The 20,273-nt window shown below is 31.2% G+C and overlaps 1 protein-coding gene across 1 annotated transcript; it reads left to right on the top strand.

Annotated features, from left to right (window-relative positions):
• Positions 1 to 1,985: 1,985 nt before the first annotated feature.
• On the top strand, positions 1,986 to 3,294 carry LOC133295328 (bZIP transcription factor 53-like). The gene has a single exon (XM_061494140.1). The coding sequence runs from the start codon at positions 2,554 to 2,556 to the stop codon at positions 2,971 to 2,973; it is 420 nt and encodes a 139-aa protein (XP_061350124.1). The 5' UTR covers positions 1,986 to 2,553; the 3' UTR covers positions 2,974 to 3,294.
• Positions 3,295 to 20,273: the final 16,979 nt, after the last annotated feature.

Genomic DNA, 20,273 nt, shown 5'->3' with positions numbered 1-20,273 from the left:
TATAAATCAGGTAAAATAACTAATCTGGACTGATAATTCGACTTCAAATTCAAATTCGTTCATACAATTTAAAATCTTTCAAAACAGTGTATATAATATTTAAGTAATGCAATATAGTCACTGTTTAGTTCTTGTTTGTTTTAGATTTTGAAGTGTCCAAAATCAATTATAATTGTATCCGGAGATTTTTTGGGTAGTTTCAGCAAATTCATTTTTCATTCATCTTTGTGTAGTGGAATCGAACTTGAAAGAAATATAATTTTTTATTTATGTGATGAATGAAATTAATTTTAGGTATAAAATTCATGCAAAGTCTTAAAGCATACCTATAATTATATTTTTCAAATATTATTATCAAATACAATTAATTCTTTTAATATAAATTGTATATGAAACAGGCTATCATTCATTATACTTTCGCTTTGAATAGGAAATCGTTTTAATTAGGAAAAAAATTAAACTTATTTAAACGGTTTTAAACTATATAAATTAAATTAATCTTGGAGTTATCCTTTATTTTAACTAATTTGAGAGTGAAATTATAACTTATAAGGATAAAAGGAATAATTTATCTTTAAACCTATGCCATTTATCTTTATTTTAGATGATGGCTTTGTGCCTTTGTATTAAATATTTAATATTAATAAATTTTCCAAAAAAATATATTTAATATTAATAATTGGGTAGTATTAATGAGGTTTTATTACTTGACATATTGTTCCCAGAATAACAAAAGCCGTATATTAGTCTTGTGAAAAGTGACATTCACGTTACAATTTCATTTTAGGGGGATAACTTCAGTTTCATCGCATATGTTATATGTTTCATTTATCACTTAGATTTATTATGATTACAAAAATAATTATTTAACCCCTAGTAAGTATTAAATATATCTATTATGATTATAAAAATGCATCACTTAAATTCCTTATAAGCTTTTACAGACACATGCACGCACGCGCACACACATATATATAATATTTATTTAAATATATCATATAGACATTTGATTCATGATGACGATAAATAATTTATTTTATTTGATAAATTCATTAAATTAAATGATATGCATTTAATATTGTGTTCTTATATTTTTATCATAAAAATAAATTTAAGTCTCATATTATTTTATTTATTTATTTTATTTGATATTGTTATAATATTTTTAAAAAATTTAAAATAAATAAATTATATAATTAATACTTTCTTTTTGGGTAAAAAACTAACATGTCTTTAATTTATCTTGAATAATATTCTTAATGTTAAATATATTTTTATATAATTAAAAAATTTAAGATCCCCACCAAAAAAATTTAATTTTTTTTAAAATAATTTCAAAATAAATAAATTTAAATATTTATGAATTTATTTATTAATAATTAATTTTATTACAAGTTTATTTGATAATATCACAATTATATAAAATAAAAGTTAAAAAAATTAAGGAATTTTATATTTATAAAACCATCTAGGTCTAAGTAATATATTTTTATTATTACAATCAGTATAAGTAAATGTTTGAAATTAAATGATAAATTTATTTAAGGGTTTTATATATGTCCTAAAACTTGTAGTGTCACGTTACTCTAATACATTTCATGCGGGTCTCACTTAAAAAGAAAAAAAAAAAAGGTGGGACCATACTCTTTGTGAGAGTGATATGATGTTGCAAGTTTCCTACAACATGATATATATAAAACCTTTTATTTAATCACAATATTAGAAATTAAATGATCCACGTCAAATCACATGGGTAAAAACATCATTTGATTCTATATTATTCCGTCTGTAAATCTGGTTTACTTTTCATTTTTCAAGCAACCGCGAGGAAGAAAAGGTAAAAGCAGTTGAATTAGATTTGTGGAGGAACAAGGTTGTAGCCATTGCTTACGCCAGCAATGACGTAGTTATTTGGAACCCTCGAAATCAGCATTGATTGAAATAACCCCCTTTTAATAATCAATCCCTTACAGCAGTACCTACTCGCGTTTTGATTCCTCTTTCCCTTTCTATAAAACCTAACCTCCCCCTTTATTTCTCACCTTCTTTGCCATATCCCTTTTTTTATGCACCTTTTTTCTTTTCTTCCCATTTTCGTCGATCAACCTCTCCGCCCAGCTAAGATTGTTTCCTTTCTTTCTTCTTTAATCGCTCCTTATTTTGAGTCTTGACAAAATTGTGTCTCTTACAAATTAATTACAATCAGATCTGCTTCTTCAGATCTAGGGTTTCCTAGTCCCTTTATTACGAACCGATTGGATTTGAGTTTTAGGATGAGAGCATAGGGCTTTAGCAAAACACACCAATGTTTTCCGAATTTATATGACCATGCGTCGAATTCGTCTGCTGCACTCCTTCTCAGTGGTGTTTCTGTACTGGTTCTACGTTTTCTCATGAACTTCCTCTCAATTCCTTGATCTCCTCGTAGTTCATCCTTTGTTCTTTATATTGTTTCTTAATAATTAGATCTGCGAATTCTGTTTCCATTATTTTATTTCTGTTATATTTATATTCTGCTCGCAAATCGAATCGCCTTCGAGTTAAACAAGGGAAATGGCTTCAATTCAACGTCTGTCGAGTTCTGGATCCGAAGGGGGAGATCCGCAAATCGATGAGAGGAAAAGGAAGAGGATGCTGTCGAACCGTGAATCCGCGAGGCGATCGCGGATGAGGAAGCAGAAGCAGATGGAGGATCTGGCTGATGACGTCAGCAGATTGCAAGGTGAGAACAAGAAGCTGGTGGAGAGCATAAAGACCAACGAAGAAGCATTCATTGAGATCGAAGCCGCTAACAGCATCCTGAGGGCTCAGACTATGGAATTGGCCGATCGATTGCGCTTTCTTAACTCCATCCTTGAAATCGCTGAAGAAGTCAGCGGATTCTCTGTCGAAATCCCTGCGATACCAGATCCTCTCCTCAAACCGTGGCACATTTCTCGCCAGACACAGCCGATAGGCATGTTCCTGCATTGATCCGAGGCTTTCTCTGTTATTTGGCATCGAGTTCCTCTTGGTCTCTGGCGGTGGATTTCACTAGTTCAATTACCGTTGTAGGGTTCCCGTTAGTGTTATGAATAATGGGGGAACTTCTCGGGGTTGTCCTGTTTTGTGTTATCTTAGCATTTGTAAGATTATGTGTCTATGCTTTGTTTGTTGATGTAAAGGTAATTATTATTTTAAGTATGGTGCACCAAATGCATATCTTAAGATGATAGATTATTTGTCAGACAACTTGTTCAAAACTTTGTTAGGATGATTATAAAAGTTTTTGAGTTTGTGCAAACAAATCAATGTGCAAGTTCATAAAATAGTTTCTTATTGGTTTGTAATTGTTGTGTAATGAAGTTGGTGCCAAAATAATTTAAAAAAAAAAGACTTGGAATCATTTAATTTATTTAAACTTTGTTTAAATAAAACAAAGTTTACTACTATGTATCAAGATTTGTCCTTTTTAAAGATACTAATAGAAGAGACAATAAACAAAATAAAAATTATTATAATAACGATTTTGCTCCGGTGTGTCGTGAAAACATTGTTCATGGAGCTTTTAGTAACTTTTATTAAATTATTTTTAATTATTAAAATAGTGAGAATTAAATTTTTTATAAATATTTTCTTTTTTATTTAAAATATTATACTTGTTTCCTTAAATTTTAGTATATGCTTAAACTGAAAAAGTATTTTTAGAGTTTTTAATATACGTAAAACACTTTATTTTCAAATTAATTTTTTTTAACCATAATCTCAATTCTTATGATATTCCTTAACAAAAAAATTTTAAAAATGGAAAAGTTCACCAATACCCATGTGGTTTACTCCATAATCATCTATGTCTCTGTGGTTTTCTTTTATTATATATGCCCCTGTGATTTGCAAAATGATATATTTTTTATCATATATGCCTCTGTGATTTTTTTATAAATTACAGGGACATATGTGATAAACAAAAAACCACGAGGACATAGGTGATTCTGAAGCAAATCACAAGAATATTGGTGAACTTTTCCCTAAAATTTTTTGAAAGATATAAGAGAACTTATTAAAAGCTTCTTTAGCGAACAATGTAATTATAGATACGTGGTATTGTACACAAATTGTGTCATAAAAAATTGTATTATGAAAGTGACGGACGAGTCATTAGTAAAGAGATAAACAAATACGAGAGAACAATTGCATCTCACCTGTACCTTCACCATATTTGGTGAGCCCTAGTGATTCTGTCTCAATCGAACATGGTTGCATAGAGACTGACGCGTTCATCTTCAATAAACTCTCAAAGGAGAAAATATGTGTGCTGATTGGTTGATCAATTTCATGTTGGAATTAATGAAAGAATTAATGTATAATGATCCATTGGTTATGAATAAGAACTGGGTTAATAAAGAAAAGAGAAGAGGGAAGATGAAGAGGTGTGTGGGTTTAACAAGTCCCACATTGGACAATTAGTAGAAAGTGGGAGAGTATATAAGCTCCCACCTCACTCTCCTAGTTTGACCCTTGGGTCACTACATATTTTATGTAGGGGGAGGAGCTAGGTGGGCTTTGGTCCACCACGCGCGCCGCCGTCCGGCCGGCCCGGATCAGATCATATGTTTTAGTGTGTAATAAAAATAATTTTTTTAATATTTTGTCCAAAAAAGTATCTGTTGCTTCCCTCCAACCCAAACGTTTCTACCCGCCGGTTTTTTGAGCAATGTTGAACCGAACCGGTTCTTCCCTTTCGCGAACCAGTCACCGGTTGTGTCGGTTGTACCTGTTCGTCGAAACGGTCACCGTTTGCCGTCGTCAGACACGGCGGTTCGCCGTCGTCAGACACGGCGGTTCGCCGTCGACGACTGTTCATCGTGACTGGTCGATGTCTATAAATAGACACCGACACCTTTAGAAATTTATCCGATTTTCTGCATTGAAACTCTGCCGGAATTTTTCTCCTTTTGGTTTTGCATATTCCTGTTCATACTCTGGTGTGATTTCCTCTGGCATATTGTTGTGTTCGTTTGGGCTGTTGACTGGTAATGCCGCCACTCTTCAGACGGAATTCGTTCTATCCTGGGAGACAAGTGTCCATCAACCTTGGGCATCAGTGAGGGGGCAAATTGTCTTAAGAAGACACGTTCTGTGGGCTCGAATTTTAATTTCTCTTCTGACATATCATTCTGTCTGTCACATCATTCTGATTCTGTCTACTTCATACGTATCAAGTAAGTCTGTATTTTATATTTATAATTGCACAGTGATAATTCTGATTATCTACCTCCTCTGCTTAATACATGAGTTCAAATCTATTCGTGATATAACATCACCCACTGTCTTCAATAACATTTCATGTTAGATTCTTCTGAGGACGCTGATCAGAGTTTTTTTATGATCCCAAGTGATATTCATTTGCTATATTTGGGTGATCTTACATCAGTAGGTAAGGATCGTATTGTGTCTCTCCTCGAATAGGATTAATTATTTCTTTTCTTTTCTTTCCTAGCGCTTGTAGCCCCTTTTGTTTACCCAAGAAAAGAGAGAGAGATAAACAACTATAAAAAAATGAAAAAAAAAATTCAACAAAACATTAATACGTACAGTTGCTTCATTTTAGTATTGGTAGATTGTTCATTTTAGTATTGGTAGATTGTCTTACGAAATATCATGAGAAGGATTTGGAATTGTTTTACTTATTATTTATTTAATTACTTAACCACAAGTTCTGCAACAAATTTTTTTATTACTTATAAATAAATTGTTTATTACATAAGTTATGTATTTAATCAATCGGAAGTGATAACTGATATGAAATGATGTACGAGAATAAACGCATAGCTTTATCCATAGTTTACGTGTTTCATATGAATCAGGATCATTCCATTTGAAATAGGCAAGACAATTTCTTGAGCTATTACTACCAAGCATCATGATTCATGACTGGCTTCCTTGTGGGACCAACGGGGTATCTTTGACTCTTTCTCAATTTTAATTATGAGCTTTATGTTTTTTATGTTATAGAACATAATTCTATTTTCTTACACACATAATAAGAGAGAGAGAGTGAAATAATGAAAGAGAGAGAAAAATATGTGGCTCCACCTCTTTGATGGATGTGTGTAGGAAAATAGAGTTATGTTATGTAACATAACAAACATAAAACTCTTTAATCATTCCAGTGATCTTTCTTTAATGATATGCTTTTAATAATTCCTTCGCCATGATTGTTAAGGGTGTATTTGAAGTGAGGAGAAAATAAAAAGAACATTATGAAACAAAGAATTAAATCTCACTTTTTATCCCTAATTAACTGAAGTCGTAATTGATAAAATCAAATAAAAAGGTTTTAATGGAAAAGGAAGACTAAAAAAATTGCTTAGATAATCCACTAGGGTTAGCCTAGTAGTGTGGGAGCGTGTAATAGGGTGTGTGTGAGTGTGTGGTTGTGTGTTCTATTCCTTGTAACCTACAAAAAAAAAAATTGCTTAGATATTATAAATTCTCAAATAAAAGAAAACAAGAGGTTATTAAAATTAAATTAATTAGTTATATCGTGGATTTACAATTTTAAATTTTTTTAAAAGAAAAATAATGTGCATACCAAAATAAAATGAAAAATAATGTCATATACTTTTTCTTTCATATTTTTTTTTAAAAAAAATAAATCAAAAGAAGAACTTCTTTCAAATATTCTTTCTGAAAACTTGGAAGTATAATTAAAATATGGATTTGATATTTGTTATTTTAAATGACATAAGCTATGTCATTTTAGGAGAGAGATAGACACATGAAATAAAAATCATGAGAGAGAAAGTGAGTGATTTTTTTATAATTTAAATTTTAAATAAAAAAATATTATTTTAGATCTATCTCTCTCTTAAAATGACATAACTTTATGTCATTTAAAATAACAAACACTTTTCTCTTAAAATATATTTCTTAGAATTTGAATAAGTGTAAATAAACAAATTAATTTATTATTCTTTTAATATTCTCTAACTTAGAATAATTCAAAAAATATTTATAAGAAAATTTCAGAAGGTTTATAAAATATACTCATTCCATTCCGCCCCTTCTACAAGACTTTAAAAACAGAGAATTTTCTATCTCAAAAAAAAAAAAAAAAAAAAAAAAATTAATCAAAAGCCTTTTTGTCCCCTTGGTCCTTCATCTAAAATTCTAAATAAACCATGAAGGACTAAGCCGGAGACGTCGTAAGGGAAGATCTTACTTATGAGGTATCGTTTAAACCTTCCGGGGTGTTTGTTTCAAGTTTTTGAGGAGGATTACCAATAATTCTTCTTTGGTAAATGTAATTACCATGTTTGGTAGAAGGAATAAATTACGATTCCCGGATATCCAAAGATTACCGGTAATTTGATTTATAAAGAAAAGTCACTATTCAGATTACCAAAGATAATATGGTAATTCGGAATACCAATCAGAATACCAAGTAAAGGAAAAACACAACAATAAATTTTGAGATAAAAATACCCCAATACACATAAAAATCTAGACTCAATCTATCAATTACAAAAGTAAAAATAGTTTGGGGTTATTTTTGTAAAATAACCTCATATTCCAAGTCATATTTCGTTCTAAACCAAATATGGAATCAGTAATTTTTACCCAATATTCTCGGTAATATTTTGGCGAACCAAACACCTCTTTCGTAAGATTCCAAGTAAACTCAATTTCTACTGGATTCCCATTAATCATGATTCCCGGTCACCAAAAAATTTCTCTTGTACCAAACACACCCTCCATGGTGATGGGATGCACGACCAACCACAACACACTTGCATATAGTTTCTTGCCAAAAATGATTATAGCGTCAATAATGGCGGATTCATCTGTAAAATTATTTCTAGGTTGGCTAGCGGATAAGATAAGCATCAGGCGCAATGCACATCACAAACCAATTATTTTTAGTGGAAAACTGTAATTTAAGATATCATAAACCAATTATATACATCATGCATATTGTTTAGTTTAAACACAATAAGGATCGAATATATGTTTGGATTGGTTTATTTTGTATTTTAAATAATGGGCGAGGTTATAGTTACTATCTCTTTTTCTTACTACTAAATATTAACCGTTGATTTCCGTCAATTTAATGGTTATAATTTATTGAATCATATTTATTAATTAATTATTAATTTTCAATAATTATAACCATTAGATTGGCAAAAATCAATAGATAAGATTTGACATTAACATGTAGTAAGAAAAAGAAGTAGTAACTATAACCTCGCTCTTTTTATAAAGTTTTGATTTTCTTGTGATTTATCCTTAATTTAAGGGATTATTGTTTCTCATATTGAAGGAGATAATTTTATCTCTTACATACACATAAAAGTGTTTGAGACCATTTGAGGAGAAGAGAGAAAAAGAAAATGGACCTCACATATTTTTTTTATAGATGTGTAGGATATAAAATTATCTCATATAACATGCATAAGAAATACTATTCCCATAATTTAATTATAATCATGCTTTATGTAAAGTGTCCTTCTTTCTATAATATGTATATGAGAAAAAAGTATCTAATGTTACTTACTTTAGACAATTTTGTCTAATGTTCATCAAAACAATTTTTTTTTGGAGTTGAAAAATTAAAAAGTTGTAATGATAAAGACTAATATATCCTTGAAATAAATTAAAATTACAAAATCACTATGATTTTGCCCCAAAACGATATCATTTCGGTAAATATTAGACAAATTTATTTAAAATAAGTTCAGAAAAAATGAACCTATGTACATTTAGTCCTAATTTATAACATATTTTAATGTAAAGTCGTCGTCGATATAAATATATATTTATGTGATTTTATAATTTAATATATTGTAATATAAAACTTTTAGAGATGTAAATATTTGATTATGTATTAAATATTAATACGATATATAATACATAATTAATACGGTATATATATATATATAGAGAGAGAGAATAACATCTGTCATTTTAAAAGATATAAGCTTATATCATTTTAGATCCTAACCGTTGATTTTCATCCATCAACGATTATAATTTATTGGATCAAAATTCCTTACAGCTCGATCATACAAAGTCACAACAAATTTTTATGCAGTTTCTTTCTTTAAATGATCGAGCTGTAAGGAATTTTCATGCCCTTTCCTGAATAACAGAAAAAATAACTCAATAGTCAGGAACAAAAGAAATAAACAAGATTTTTGAAACCCAAAACTATACAAACAAAAACAAAAGCAAAAACAAACAAACCAGTGAATAAGAAAAGAAAATAAATAAGTAAATTCATAAATAAATTAAAATAACATGATAGATTAGGGAATTGACAAACATGATAGATTAGGGCATTGACGAACTATAATAGAATGAGATCAAATTTTTTTTACCTACCGGTGGTGGAGCATGGGCACGCCAGAAAATGGTAAAGGGAGCAGTGAACGCCCAAGAAGGAAGAGGGGAGGGGCTACCAGCGAACGCGAAGGAGAAGGTCTCTGCTCGACGAGTTTGGGAACGATAGTTGCTGTTCTGTTGTTGAAGAGCGTTGAATCTTAGAAAATGATGTATTTTTTTTAATTTTTAGACCAAAACAATGTAGTTTTACTTAGCCGGAGATAAGCTTATCTACAGCGACTGTAGAAATGTTTTTCCCCATATATATATATATATATATATATATATATATATATATATATATATATATAAGGTGTTCAATAAAATCAAGTTACACCTATCACCTCTCCTTCATCTACTTAGGAATAGGAACTAGGGTGTTTGACCGTACTGCCACTTTTCTTATTATAATATATCAGAATGCCACGCTTTTGGAAAAAAATACCACACTGCCACGACACCATAGTCGTTGAGTTACTCAGCTACTATTGCCAGGACACGTGGCAAGTTCCCGGTGGCTGGAAGAGCCTGGGTGGCCTGATTGCCCAAAGTAGCTACCTTATGTAGCGACTTTTGGCTGGCTTTGAACACGTGTCATTCAATTGACGTTAGTAGCCATGGTAGGAAGCGACGATGGTATACTTTGATTCAAAGTCGCTGAGTGTGTAAGCTAATTTGACCTACTAACCATAGCCCTGTCACTTCCAGGGGTTCAGAAATTTGACAAGACCAAAGTAGCTGATATAGGTAGCTACTTTGGTCTAATAAATCCCCTTCCCAGGGAACCAAATTTGTTTAGTGCTCTGTGTCTTATTTTCGTCCGAAGCCTACCCATTTCCGGTAAAAAAAATCCCCTCACCGGCGAATCAAAATTGTTCAGTGATCTTTCTGTTATTTTCATCTGAGGCCTTTCCATTTCGTCTGAGGCCTCACCAGCGACGCTCCACGCCATTCCACACATAAGTGGATATGTGTTTCTCCTGCAAAGTCAGGAGAGTGCGATCAACAGGTCCTGGAGTAATTTGGCAACAAGGAGAACCCGGAGAGCCAGGAGGTGTTACCCTCACGAGGAGGTGAACCAGTCGGAATATCCATGAATCTGTCAAAATTAATTAAACATTAATAGTGCTATTTATAAACATTAATTTAAAATAAAAAATATAATACTAAGTATCCTATAATTTACCTAAACTAATTCATCTAAGAAAAATATTTCATATAAAAAATATTATTGTTTAATCCTATACTAAGAGAAAAAATAAAATAAAAAATTTAAATATTATTTATCCTAATATTTCAAGTACCAAAAAATAATTACAATTAAATTAACTATATATAACACAAATTTTTTAATTCAATATAAATTTCATTTAAAATTATAATTTGAAATTAAAAATATAATATTAAGAATCCTATAGTTTATTTAAACTAATTCATTTAAGAAAAATAATTCCTATCATTCACCTATGGTTTAATCTTATATTAACAGAAAAATAAAAAATAAAAAATTTAAAAATCATTTACCCTAATATTTCAAGTCCCCGATAATAATTTTAATTAAATTAAATATATACACCACAAATATTTAAAAGCAAAATAAAAATCATTTCTAACTATAATTTGAAATTAAAAATATAATATTAAGTATCCTATAGTTTACCCTAAACTAATTCATTTAACAAAAATAATTCATATCAATTAATCTATGGTTTAATCTTATATTAAAAAAATAAAAAAAAATAAAAAAATTAAAAATTAAAAATTATTTATTCTAATATTTCAAGTCCCCAATAATAATTTCAATAAATTAAATATATACAACACAAATTTTTAAATGCAATATAAAGTTCATTTATAATTATAATTAAAAATTAAAAATATAACATTAGGTATCCTATAATTTTCACCTAAATTAATTCATTTTTAAAAAAAATTATTCATATCAATTATATATGTTTTAGTCCAAACTTTTGACATGCAATCACCTGTGATTCTACAAAATAATCTGATCAGTATAATAACCATCTTTAACCATAAGGAATGGCTAGGGTGACAACATGTTAAATTCTTTTTTTACATTTAAATATCATTTTTTCTAAGACTCAGTAAAGGTAAATAAAAAAATACTGATTGTAAAAACTCATAAAATAAAAATATACATTGTAAACTCAAGAAAGATGTGATTCATTATTCAGTCATTATATACGGTTAATCGTTTTCCATGTATTGTCAAAGTTCAGTTTTGATTATTTTCCAAAAAAAAAAAAAAGTTCAGTTTTGATTAATAGATGATTAAATAAATTTCATCACGTTAAAAGCATAAGCAGTCATCACTCATGGAGGACGTTCAAACTGAAGAAAAGAGGAAGATAAACAACAAAACATGCACACGTTATGGGAAACAACAGAACACACACATAAAATTAAAGAATGGAAGGACTTTTTTTTTTAACTTACCTTAAGGGCTGTGAACTTCAAGTTTCCAAGTTGGTGAGTTTCAAGCTTCAAACTCGATCTATCACTCAGGTGGAGGACGTTCACCGTTGGGGAAGGAGACTTGATGCGTGGAGGAAGAAGACCGGTTGTGATTTGAAAAAATTACTTAAGTAGCCATACAAGGAAGCCACTTTGGTTTTGAAAAAGTTCCTTTTCTCTACACCAACTGACGCGGATGGGATGGGCTATAGTAGCCATAGTAGGAAGCGACTATGCTTGGCAAAAAAACTGCACCACCGTTTACTTCACTATAGTAACATATGGTGACATATTGTGACTGCGGGATCCAGAAAATTAACGAAGGGTGGGCACTAAGTTTAAGTACATATAGATCTAGGTCTAGTGTGGAATGTAACTTGCGAGCAGCTGCCGACTCTATGGGTCTGATTTAGATCTAGATATGGATAGATTGCGACTCAACTGGATCGATGATGGAGGAAGAAGCAAATGTTCCATCTTCCAATAATGGAGATTGAGGTTTGAGAGGAGATGAATTAGTATCTAGATGCAGGTTTGAATAATGAAGGTGGAGGAGAAAAAAATCACGAAAAAATAAAATAAAAGGAGGAAAATTAAAGGGGTAGAATATCGTAACAACCAACTAGGGTTACTACCAATCAATTTCACCGTTAGATCGATTATGTGGATCAAACGGTTATATTTATTTTCATCTTTGTATGGTTAAAATCCCTATATTTAATGTAAAAATATTAAATATGGGAAATCATAACCATACAAAGTTGAAAATAAATATAAAGTATTAAATATGGGGAATCATAACCATACAAAGATGGAAATAAATATAACCGTTGGATCAATATAATCGATATAACGGTGAAATTGATTAGTAGTAACATTGGAAGTAACCCTAATTGGTTGTTATAATATCCTACCCCGAAATTAAATTGGAAAAACTTCAATTTTAAGAGAAGGATATTTTTGTATTTTTACATCAAATTTTAAGGGTGGGCAGTTGCCCCCCTTCTCTTGTATGTGAATCCGCCTCTGCATATTGTTCTACATGGTTCTGGAAAAGTGCAAGAACTGACAAGGCTAGGTAGGCTATAGTATTGGAAATCGACAACACATAAATCGAGAACGGAAAGAGAGAGAGAGAATAGACACAGCGATTTACTCTGGTTCACTTAATTTAGGCTACGTTCAGCTTGTCTGTACTATATTCACCTCACCGCCACTAGTTACAAGTCTCTCGATTTACAAGGCAAATATAAATAGGATTACAAAATCCTAACAACAGCTATTCATGGGCCCAAGCTCAAACTGCTAAGAAAATTACAATAAAACAGAGGCCCACAACAGTACCTAGCCTTTACGAGCCTGGAGATGCTGCCCCCCGGACCCCCGCCGGGGCGGCTCCCCCGGACCCCCGCCCGCTCACCTGGGAGCGGAATCCCAGTTGCCTTTCTGCTGACCCTGATAATTAGGGCCCTCATCAGTATGCGAAGTATGAGCCATACCCAACATATAGTAGCTGCAGACATGAGCGACTTTGGTAGCGTGTTATCCTGCCTCCGCCGACAGTCATTTATTGGGTTTTTAGTATGGGTGTTCGCGGTCCGGATTGGATCGGTTTTGGAAGCAAAAATCATCCGATCCAATCTATTTGGTTTGATCATGTCATCATCCATTCGGTTTGAATTTTTTTCAAATCCGATCCAATTCAATTTTTTTCGATTTGGATTGGATCGGTTTTCGGTTTTTTGAAAATCTTAAAATTTATTTTATGGTTATTGTGCAAATAACAATTTTTGTATAATAGGCTTTGTAAAAAAAAAATTAAACAGAAAAGTAAATGATAATATAGTTTTTTTTTTACAATGAGATATGAAACTTTACACAATTAAATTTTTGTTGATGAGATGTGACTGGGTTTTTCTTGGGTTTAGTTGATGGGTTAATAGGTCTTGGGTTTAAAAAATTTTGGGCTATGATGGGAGGAAAGACCCAAGTAGGTAGAGGGGAATTAATATATTTGATCGGTTTGGATTGGATCGATTTTCATCAACCCATCCGAAAACTGATCCAATCCAATTAAAATTTGCGATTTTTATTCGATTCTCGGTTTTTCGGTTCGGTTACCGCGGTTGGAATCGGTTTGGATCGGTTGATGAACATTGAACACCCCTAGTTTTTAGTAGTCTTTAGTCGCTGCTGAAGGAAGCTACTATGCTCAAAGAGTGAACCAGGCCTCGCAGGCTTTTCCAGCAACGGGAGAAGCGGCACGTGTCGGTCCAAAGTAGCTGAGATAGTCAGCAACTATGATGGTGTGGCAGGAAAAATATTTTCCCTTCGTGACATTCTGATATATTATACTAAAAAATGTGGTAGTACGGTCAAACACCCATAGGAACTAGCCATTCTACCTAAAAACTATAACCGCAACTCTCCTTTCAATCTGAAAGTTTAGGAAGAGAATTTGAAGATCTCCTTTCGGTGGTAGTCCTCTTCCCCTTTCATTGTCTGTATTTCCTTAATTCAGGAGTAAGGACTCAAGTCATGTTTACTCTCTTTCCTTTGCTTTGTATCTTAAGGATACCGGAGGCTCGTATCTTATTACATATATTATAGGTGTGTAAAGTTAAATAAAAATATTATTGGTTGAAATAATATTTTTTTAATAAATAGCTAAAAAAGTAATAAAATTTAAGTGTTACAAATCAATTAAACTAATAGTTGTAGAGATTGAAAAGAATATTACGGAGTAAAATTTGGTGATTGTTATTGGAAAGCAAAAAGACAACAAATTGCAATTATTGAAATTTGGAAGGTATTATATGATGAGAAAATATCATATTTATCCGATGAATGTAAACTTTATCCGCGACATGGTTGCTAAGTAAGGGAGATATTTAATATGGTCTAGGACCACTAAATCTTTTGATGCTCTCTCTCACATCATTAATTTTTCTTTCCCTTTTTACTCTTGTTATTTTTCTTCTTTTCCAATTTTACCCTCCTATTTACACTAAGGGATCACTTAAAAAATAGTGGTCTCGGTTCACAATAAATTATCTCCTAAGTAAGAGCCTTTGCCCCAATAATTTAATTTAATAAATGAGAAAATAATTCATGATAATGATTCCCAAATCATACTGTAAGCGATCGAGCAAGCCATAGTAATATAAATATGTTGCCAATAAATCAGAGAAAAATAAATAAAAATCGGACATTGGGAAACATCAAGTGCAGAAAGGAGAATACTTATGATGTATTTCAAAGTTAATAAATGCAGATAAAACGGTTCGAAGTAACAGTGAACCAACAATACAATTAAAGAAAATAACAAATGAAAGCTATTAAGTTGGGTAGTCTGCAGAAGGTAACAGGTTCTAATTGTATCCAATTCCTAATAACTATTACGTAAGCATGACAGTTGTAAGTTCTTAAAAAATTGTTTAGTGGATGTCCAAAATGATTGCTTATATGTATGTAGATTGTTTGCTCGATCATTGGTTTCTAGCTGAATGCTTGAATTAATCGAGCTGTTTTCAATGGATCCACTAGATTCATATCCAAGAGCATGTTGTCTGTTGGGAAGTCTACCCTGTCCCATGTTAGATTCATAGTATGGAGGATTGAATTGATATGGAAGACCACTTTGTGCCATGTTATACCCAGGATTGTAAGATCCATAGTATGGAGGATTGAATTGATATGGAAGACCATTTTGTGCCATGTTATACCCAGGATAGTAAGGAAGATTGAATTGATGATAAGGGACATGAGGATATCTTGACTGATGATATGGATCAGGATATAGGAATTGGTATGGATCATCTATTGGAATATCATAATGAATCCATTGAATTGTAGCATGTTTGCCACCTCTCCTTATCCACTTCAAAATGTATGCCGGATTTGTATAATTACCTCTTACATAAATAAACCCACGGGATGGATCGATATTGCAACTCAGGTCTGGCAAAGAAAAAGAAAAATCATGAGAATCTGAGAAATCTTTTGAATAAATCACTACAAATGTCACCAAAGGTAAAGGTACAAGGAAAGAAATTGTAATATGATAAATTGAGTATTACAAATACAAAATGAAGGTTATAAACAATTATAAATGCAGAATAAGTGTGTATAGAATTTTCAATAATGTAGTAAAAATTTCAAATTAAACTTTTCCTCCAAAGTGTATTTTAATGTTTATCTTATCCAAATGCAAAAATATGCAAGAGATATCCTTTTCTTCTTCTTCTATAACTTGCAGTAATAAACTGCAACGATTTAATAAAACATTGTTTTTAACTTTACAAAATCAAAGTTTGAAGAAAATGGCACAACGATGACTATATCAATTATAAAGGGGAATCATGAAACTTCTAATAATTGTTAGTTCCAATATTTTTCAAGTATCTACTTTTATTTGAACACAGTGACATACTATGATCACTAGTCTTGTACCCAAAAGATATATGTTTCTAATAACATGATTAGAATTAAATTTGTGAATTAGTTCAAATGGTTCTTTACACTAATAAAAACTAGTTGATACTCAATTTAGATATACAATTATACATTCTGCAGTATAAAATAATACATGGTAGAGGCAAACTATTAAGAAAAACTAAAAAGGCCAACATTTTTTATTTTCTATTTTGTTTTGATTGTTGGATAATGTAAAGAACAATAATATATGATGCTAGTAGCAAATTAAAATTATCAGCATATGGTGATCATCTTATCAGCAAGTAAATCAATAAACCATAAATTTAAAAATGTGGTACTCTTTTTTCATCAAAATTTTAAATTATCATGCAAAAGGTAAATGTGTATAAAACCTTTAAAGATCTTCAAAACTTTAGTGGCGGACTTTTCCCACCCAGGTGAAGTATCAATTTTAAGTAAGCATTCCTTATAAAAGATATAAAACAAAATTAAAATGAATCACAGTAATTTTAACCGAAACAATTAATAAATAGAGTTGGTGAAGTGAAAGAAAACATTTTACCAAAAAAAGAGAGGGGGAAAGTACTTCTTATGTGATTGCAGAAAGGAAAACTTGCAGCAACACAGGATACGCGTTCAAATCCTTGTTTTTTTTGTTTTTTGTTTATAGAATCCGCACGTGTATCCTAGGATCCGCACATGTATCCTAGTGTTAAAAATTTGCTGCAACTTTTCTCATCAGCAGTCACATGAGAAGCGACGGACCCAAAAAAAAAACATGTTTGGTAATTCGCAAAACCAGAGTGATAAAGTTAGAATGAAAACCATTTTTCTGACGCGTTTGCCATTAAAGTCCATGCTTGGCCCCTCGGGGATGTAGTTTGTATAAATCTGAAAATTGAGAAAATAAATAAGCAAAAACGTTACTATACCAAAAATATTAACACAATTTTAAAGGAAGGGAGAGAGGCATGAATCATATGAATAAATTGATAGCACACTCTATGATGTGAGAAACTGTTTGATACACTCCTATCAAAGAGGTAATTGAAGCAATGCTAAAGCAGGATTTACGTACCTCTCGCATGTAATTTTGATGTCCTTTGCTTCAAAGTTGAAAAAGTAGCTAGGCTAACACTCATGCCTCTACTCCTTATAAAGAGTATTTTGAAATATAAAAATTGAGAAATATATGTTATATTTGATTGATCGGGTTTTACAAATATTGATTCATATTAACATTGAATTTGATATTGATTACTATTTTTATATCATCTATAAATCAGTTAAGTATGTCAATTGAATAAATTAATTATGGTAATTTAATAGATAGATACGTCAAATTAAAAATTGTATTTTTTGGGAAGGTTTATATTTATGGTAAGTTTAATTCTCACCGTTCTTTTTTCTTTCTAAATCTAATTATCTCATATACTTAATAGGATACATCGTAAAATTCTTTTTAAAAAAAATCTAAGGAATATGATAATAATACAAATAGAATCAAATATAATAAATAAGATTATGAAAAAATAGAATAGAAATAGAATTTTTTTAATATTCAATTTGGATATTTTTTTCATATTAATTTCTAAACATTTTACAAATGTTATTAATATTAACAGAAGAATATTCTTAATATTTATAGACATGCACTAATAGATTAATAGAAGAGGATGGTTATACTTACAATCTATTTTTGTTTACAATCTTTTACAACCATAATCTTAATCGTTGATTTCCGTCAATTAACGGTTATAATTTATTGCGAATTAATAATTAATTAATAAATTTAATTTACGAAAATAATAATCGTTGATTGGCGGAAATCAACGGTTAAGATTATGGTTGTAAAGATTGTAAATAAAAATAGATTATAAGTATAATCTTCCTCTTAATAGAATACATATATCTTTAATTGGAAGCATACATATTATTTTAATATAGAAAGAATATATACATATAAGATTAAAATATTAATAAAAAATAGACGTATAGAATTTATTCTAATTATATTTTCTTAATAATAAGAATTATTTCAATATTTAATAAATTAATTTAAAATATTCATAAAAAAATTCTATAATTATATAGAATATAGACGATATGTCTGCATATATCATTCTTCAATAGTTTGCGTAGCAAAGTTACATTATTATTATTATTTTAAATATTCTCCGGATTTTTAAGATTATTGTTAAAAGAGCAAAACTAATCTTATGTTGCATAAGATAATGTATCTCATGTTGTGAAATAAAATCAAGGTGGGACCCACTAAAAAAAAATCAAGATGGGTCTCACCTTATAATTAATTTTGTTTCACAACATAAAATACACTATCTTATGTAACATAAGATTAATTTTACACTTGTTAAAATGTGTGGCTATACGCCATATCTTTTGAAGAGTCCTAGATGAGAGAAATTGCTAAGGATGTAATACTGCTTAATTTGATAGAGAGTGATACAAGTGTTGCATATGGTGATTACCCATGAATCAAGACTCCTTCTATCTCTTAGTATACAATGTTTTTCAAAAATAAAATAAAAAAATGGTCAGTACAATACAAAAAGGAATAACCTTTGGAAAAAGAAAGAAAGGCACGTCAGAAGAGTACCCGAAGATTGAGAAAGGCGAGGTGCGCAGCGAACCTTAGAGCATGTCAACGACGGCGGGTCAGTCTCGTTCCTCAGAGGAGGAGGATATTCTTCAAAGGAGTACAAAAAAAAGCAAGGGGGAGATGGAGTTTTTTACGAGGACCAGACCAGGGCTCCAAGGGATGAAGACTGGATGTCTGGAAACGCATCATTCAAGGAAATCCTAATGCGTCACAATGGAGAATGGGAAGATGATTTTGAAAAGGAGAATGAAGAGAAAATGGAGGAACAACCAGAAGAGCCAAATTTTGAAAATCTGAAGGACAAACCAGATGTTATGTGTGAGGAAGATGCGGATGGCATGATGAATTTCAGATTGTCGACTGAATTTAAAAAAAGAGCTTGGAAGAATTGGCATCAAGCCATATTCGTGAAGTTATTAGGAAAGAAGGTATCTCTAATTTTCATGAGGAAAAAACTGGAAAATATGTGGGTAAGGGAGGGTCAAATCTTTGTGACTGACCTGGAGAATGAATATTCCTAGTTCGGTTTGAGAATAAAAAAGATATGGAGTTTGCGTTCACGGCAGGGCCATGGGTAATCTTTGACCACTATCTAGCAATTAGATCTTGGGAACCTGATTTCCAACCTTTTCATGCTACGATCAACAAGGTCATAGCTTGGATTCGTCTTCCTGAGTTTCCTATAGAGTACGTGAATACGGAGTTGGTTAAATGCAGTGGCGGAGCCAGAGAAAAAAGTTAGGTAGTGCCAAAAGATTCAGCCAATAGAATTAGATGGTGCCAAAGTTATATTGTTTTTAAAAATCCAACTAATATAAAGGCTGTATGAAAAAAAAATTTAAGAAAATCTATACCATTTTAAAAAATTAGGTGGTGCCAAGGCACCACCTACCTTTCAAGTGGCTCCGCCACTGGTTAAAAGCATTGGTAACTGGCTAGAGAAATTTGTGAAGATTGACGCAGCTACCACATCACTTGCTAGGGGAAGGTTTGCGAGATTGTGTGTTGAGTTGGATCTCACGAAACCTCTTCAAGGAGAGTACAAAGTGGAAGGAAAAATAAAGAAGATAGAATACGAGGGCTTACATCTCATCTGTTACGGTTGTGGAAAATATGGACATAGAATGGAGAATTGTCCAGATATTCCCACTAAGGAGCCAGACCAAGGATCCAACATATTAGGTTTTCATTCCAAAATTATTGAATAATAAACGAATTACACAAAAGTGAATGGCAAACGCTGAGCTGCTAAATAGATCTTAACTTCGCACATCTGATATCTCTTTTCGTCAATTTGACCTAACCACAGATACCATGTTCTTCGACATCATAACACTAAAAAAAAAAAAAAAAAAAAAACAAACAAACGACAACACAA

This window comes from Gastrolobium bilobum, unplaced genomic scaffold (genome assembly GCF_033153095.1).
Source record: "Gastrolobium bilobum isolate Gb01-03AN ecotype WA unplaced genomic scaffold, APGP_CSIRO_Gbil_v1 utg5138, whole genome shotgun sequence".
NCBI lineage: Eukaryota > Viridiplantae > Streptophyta > Magnoliopsida > Fabales > Fabaceae > Gastrolobium > Gastrolobium bilobum.
This window is presented reverse-complemented; position numbering and strand designations above follow the sequence as displayed.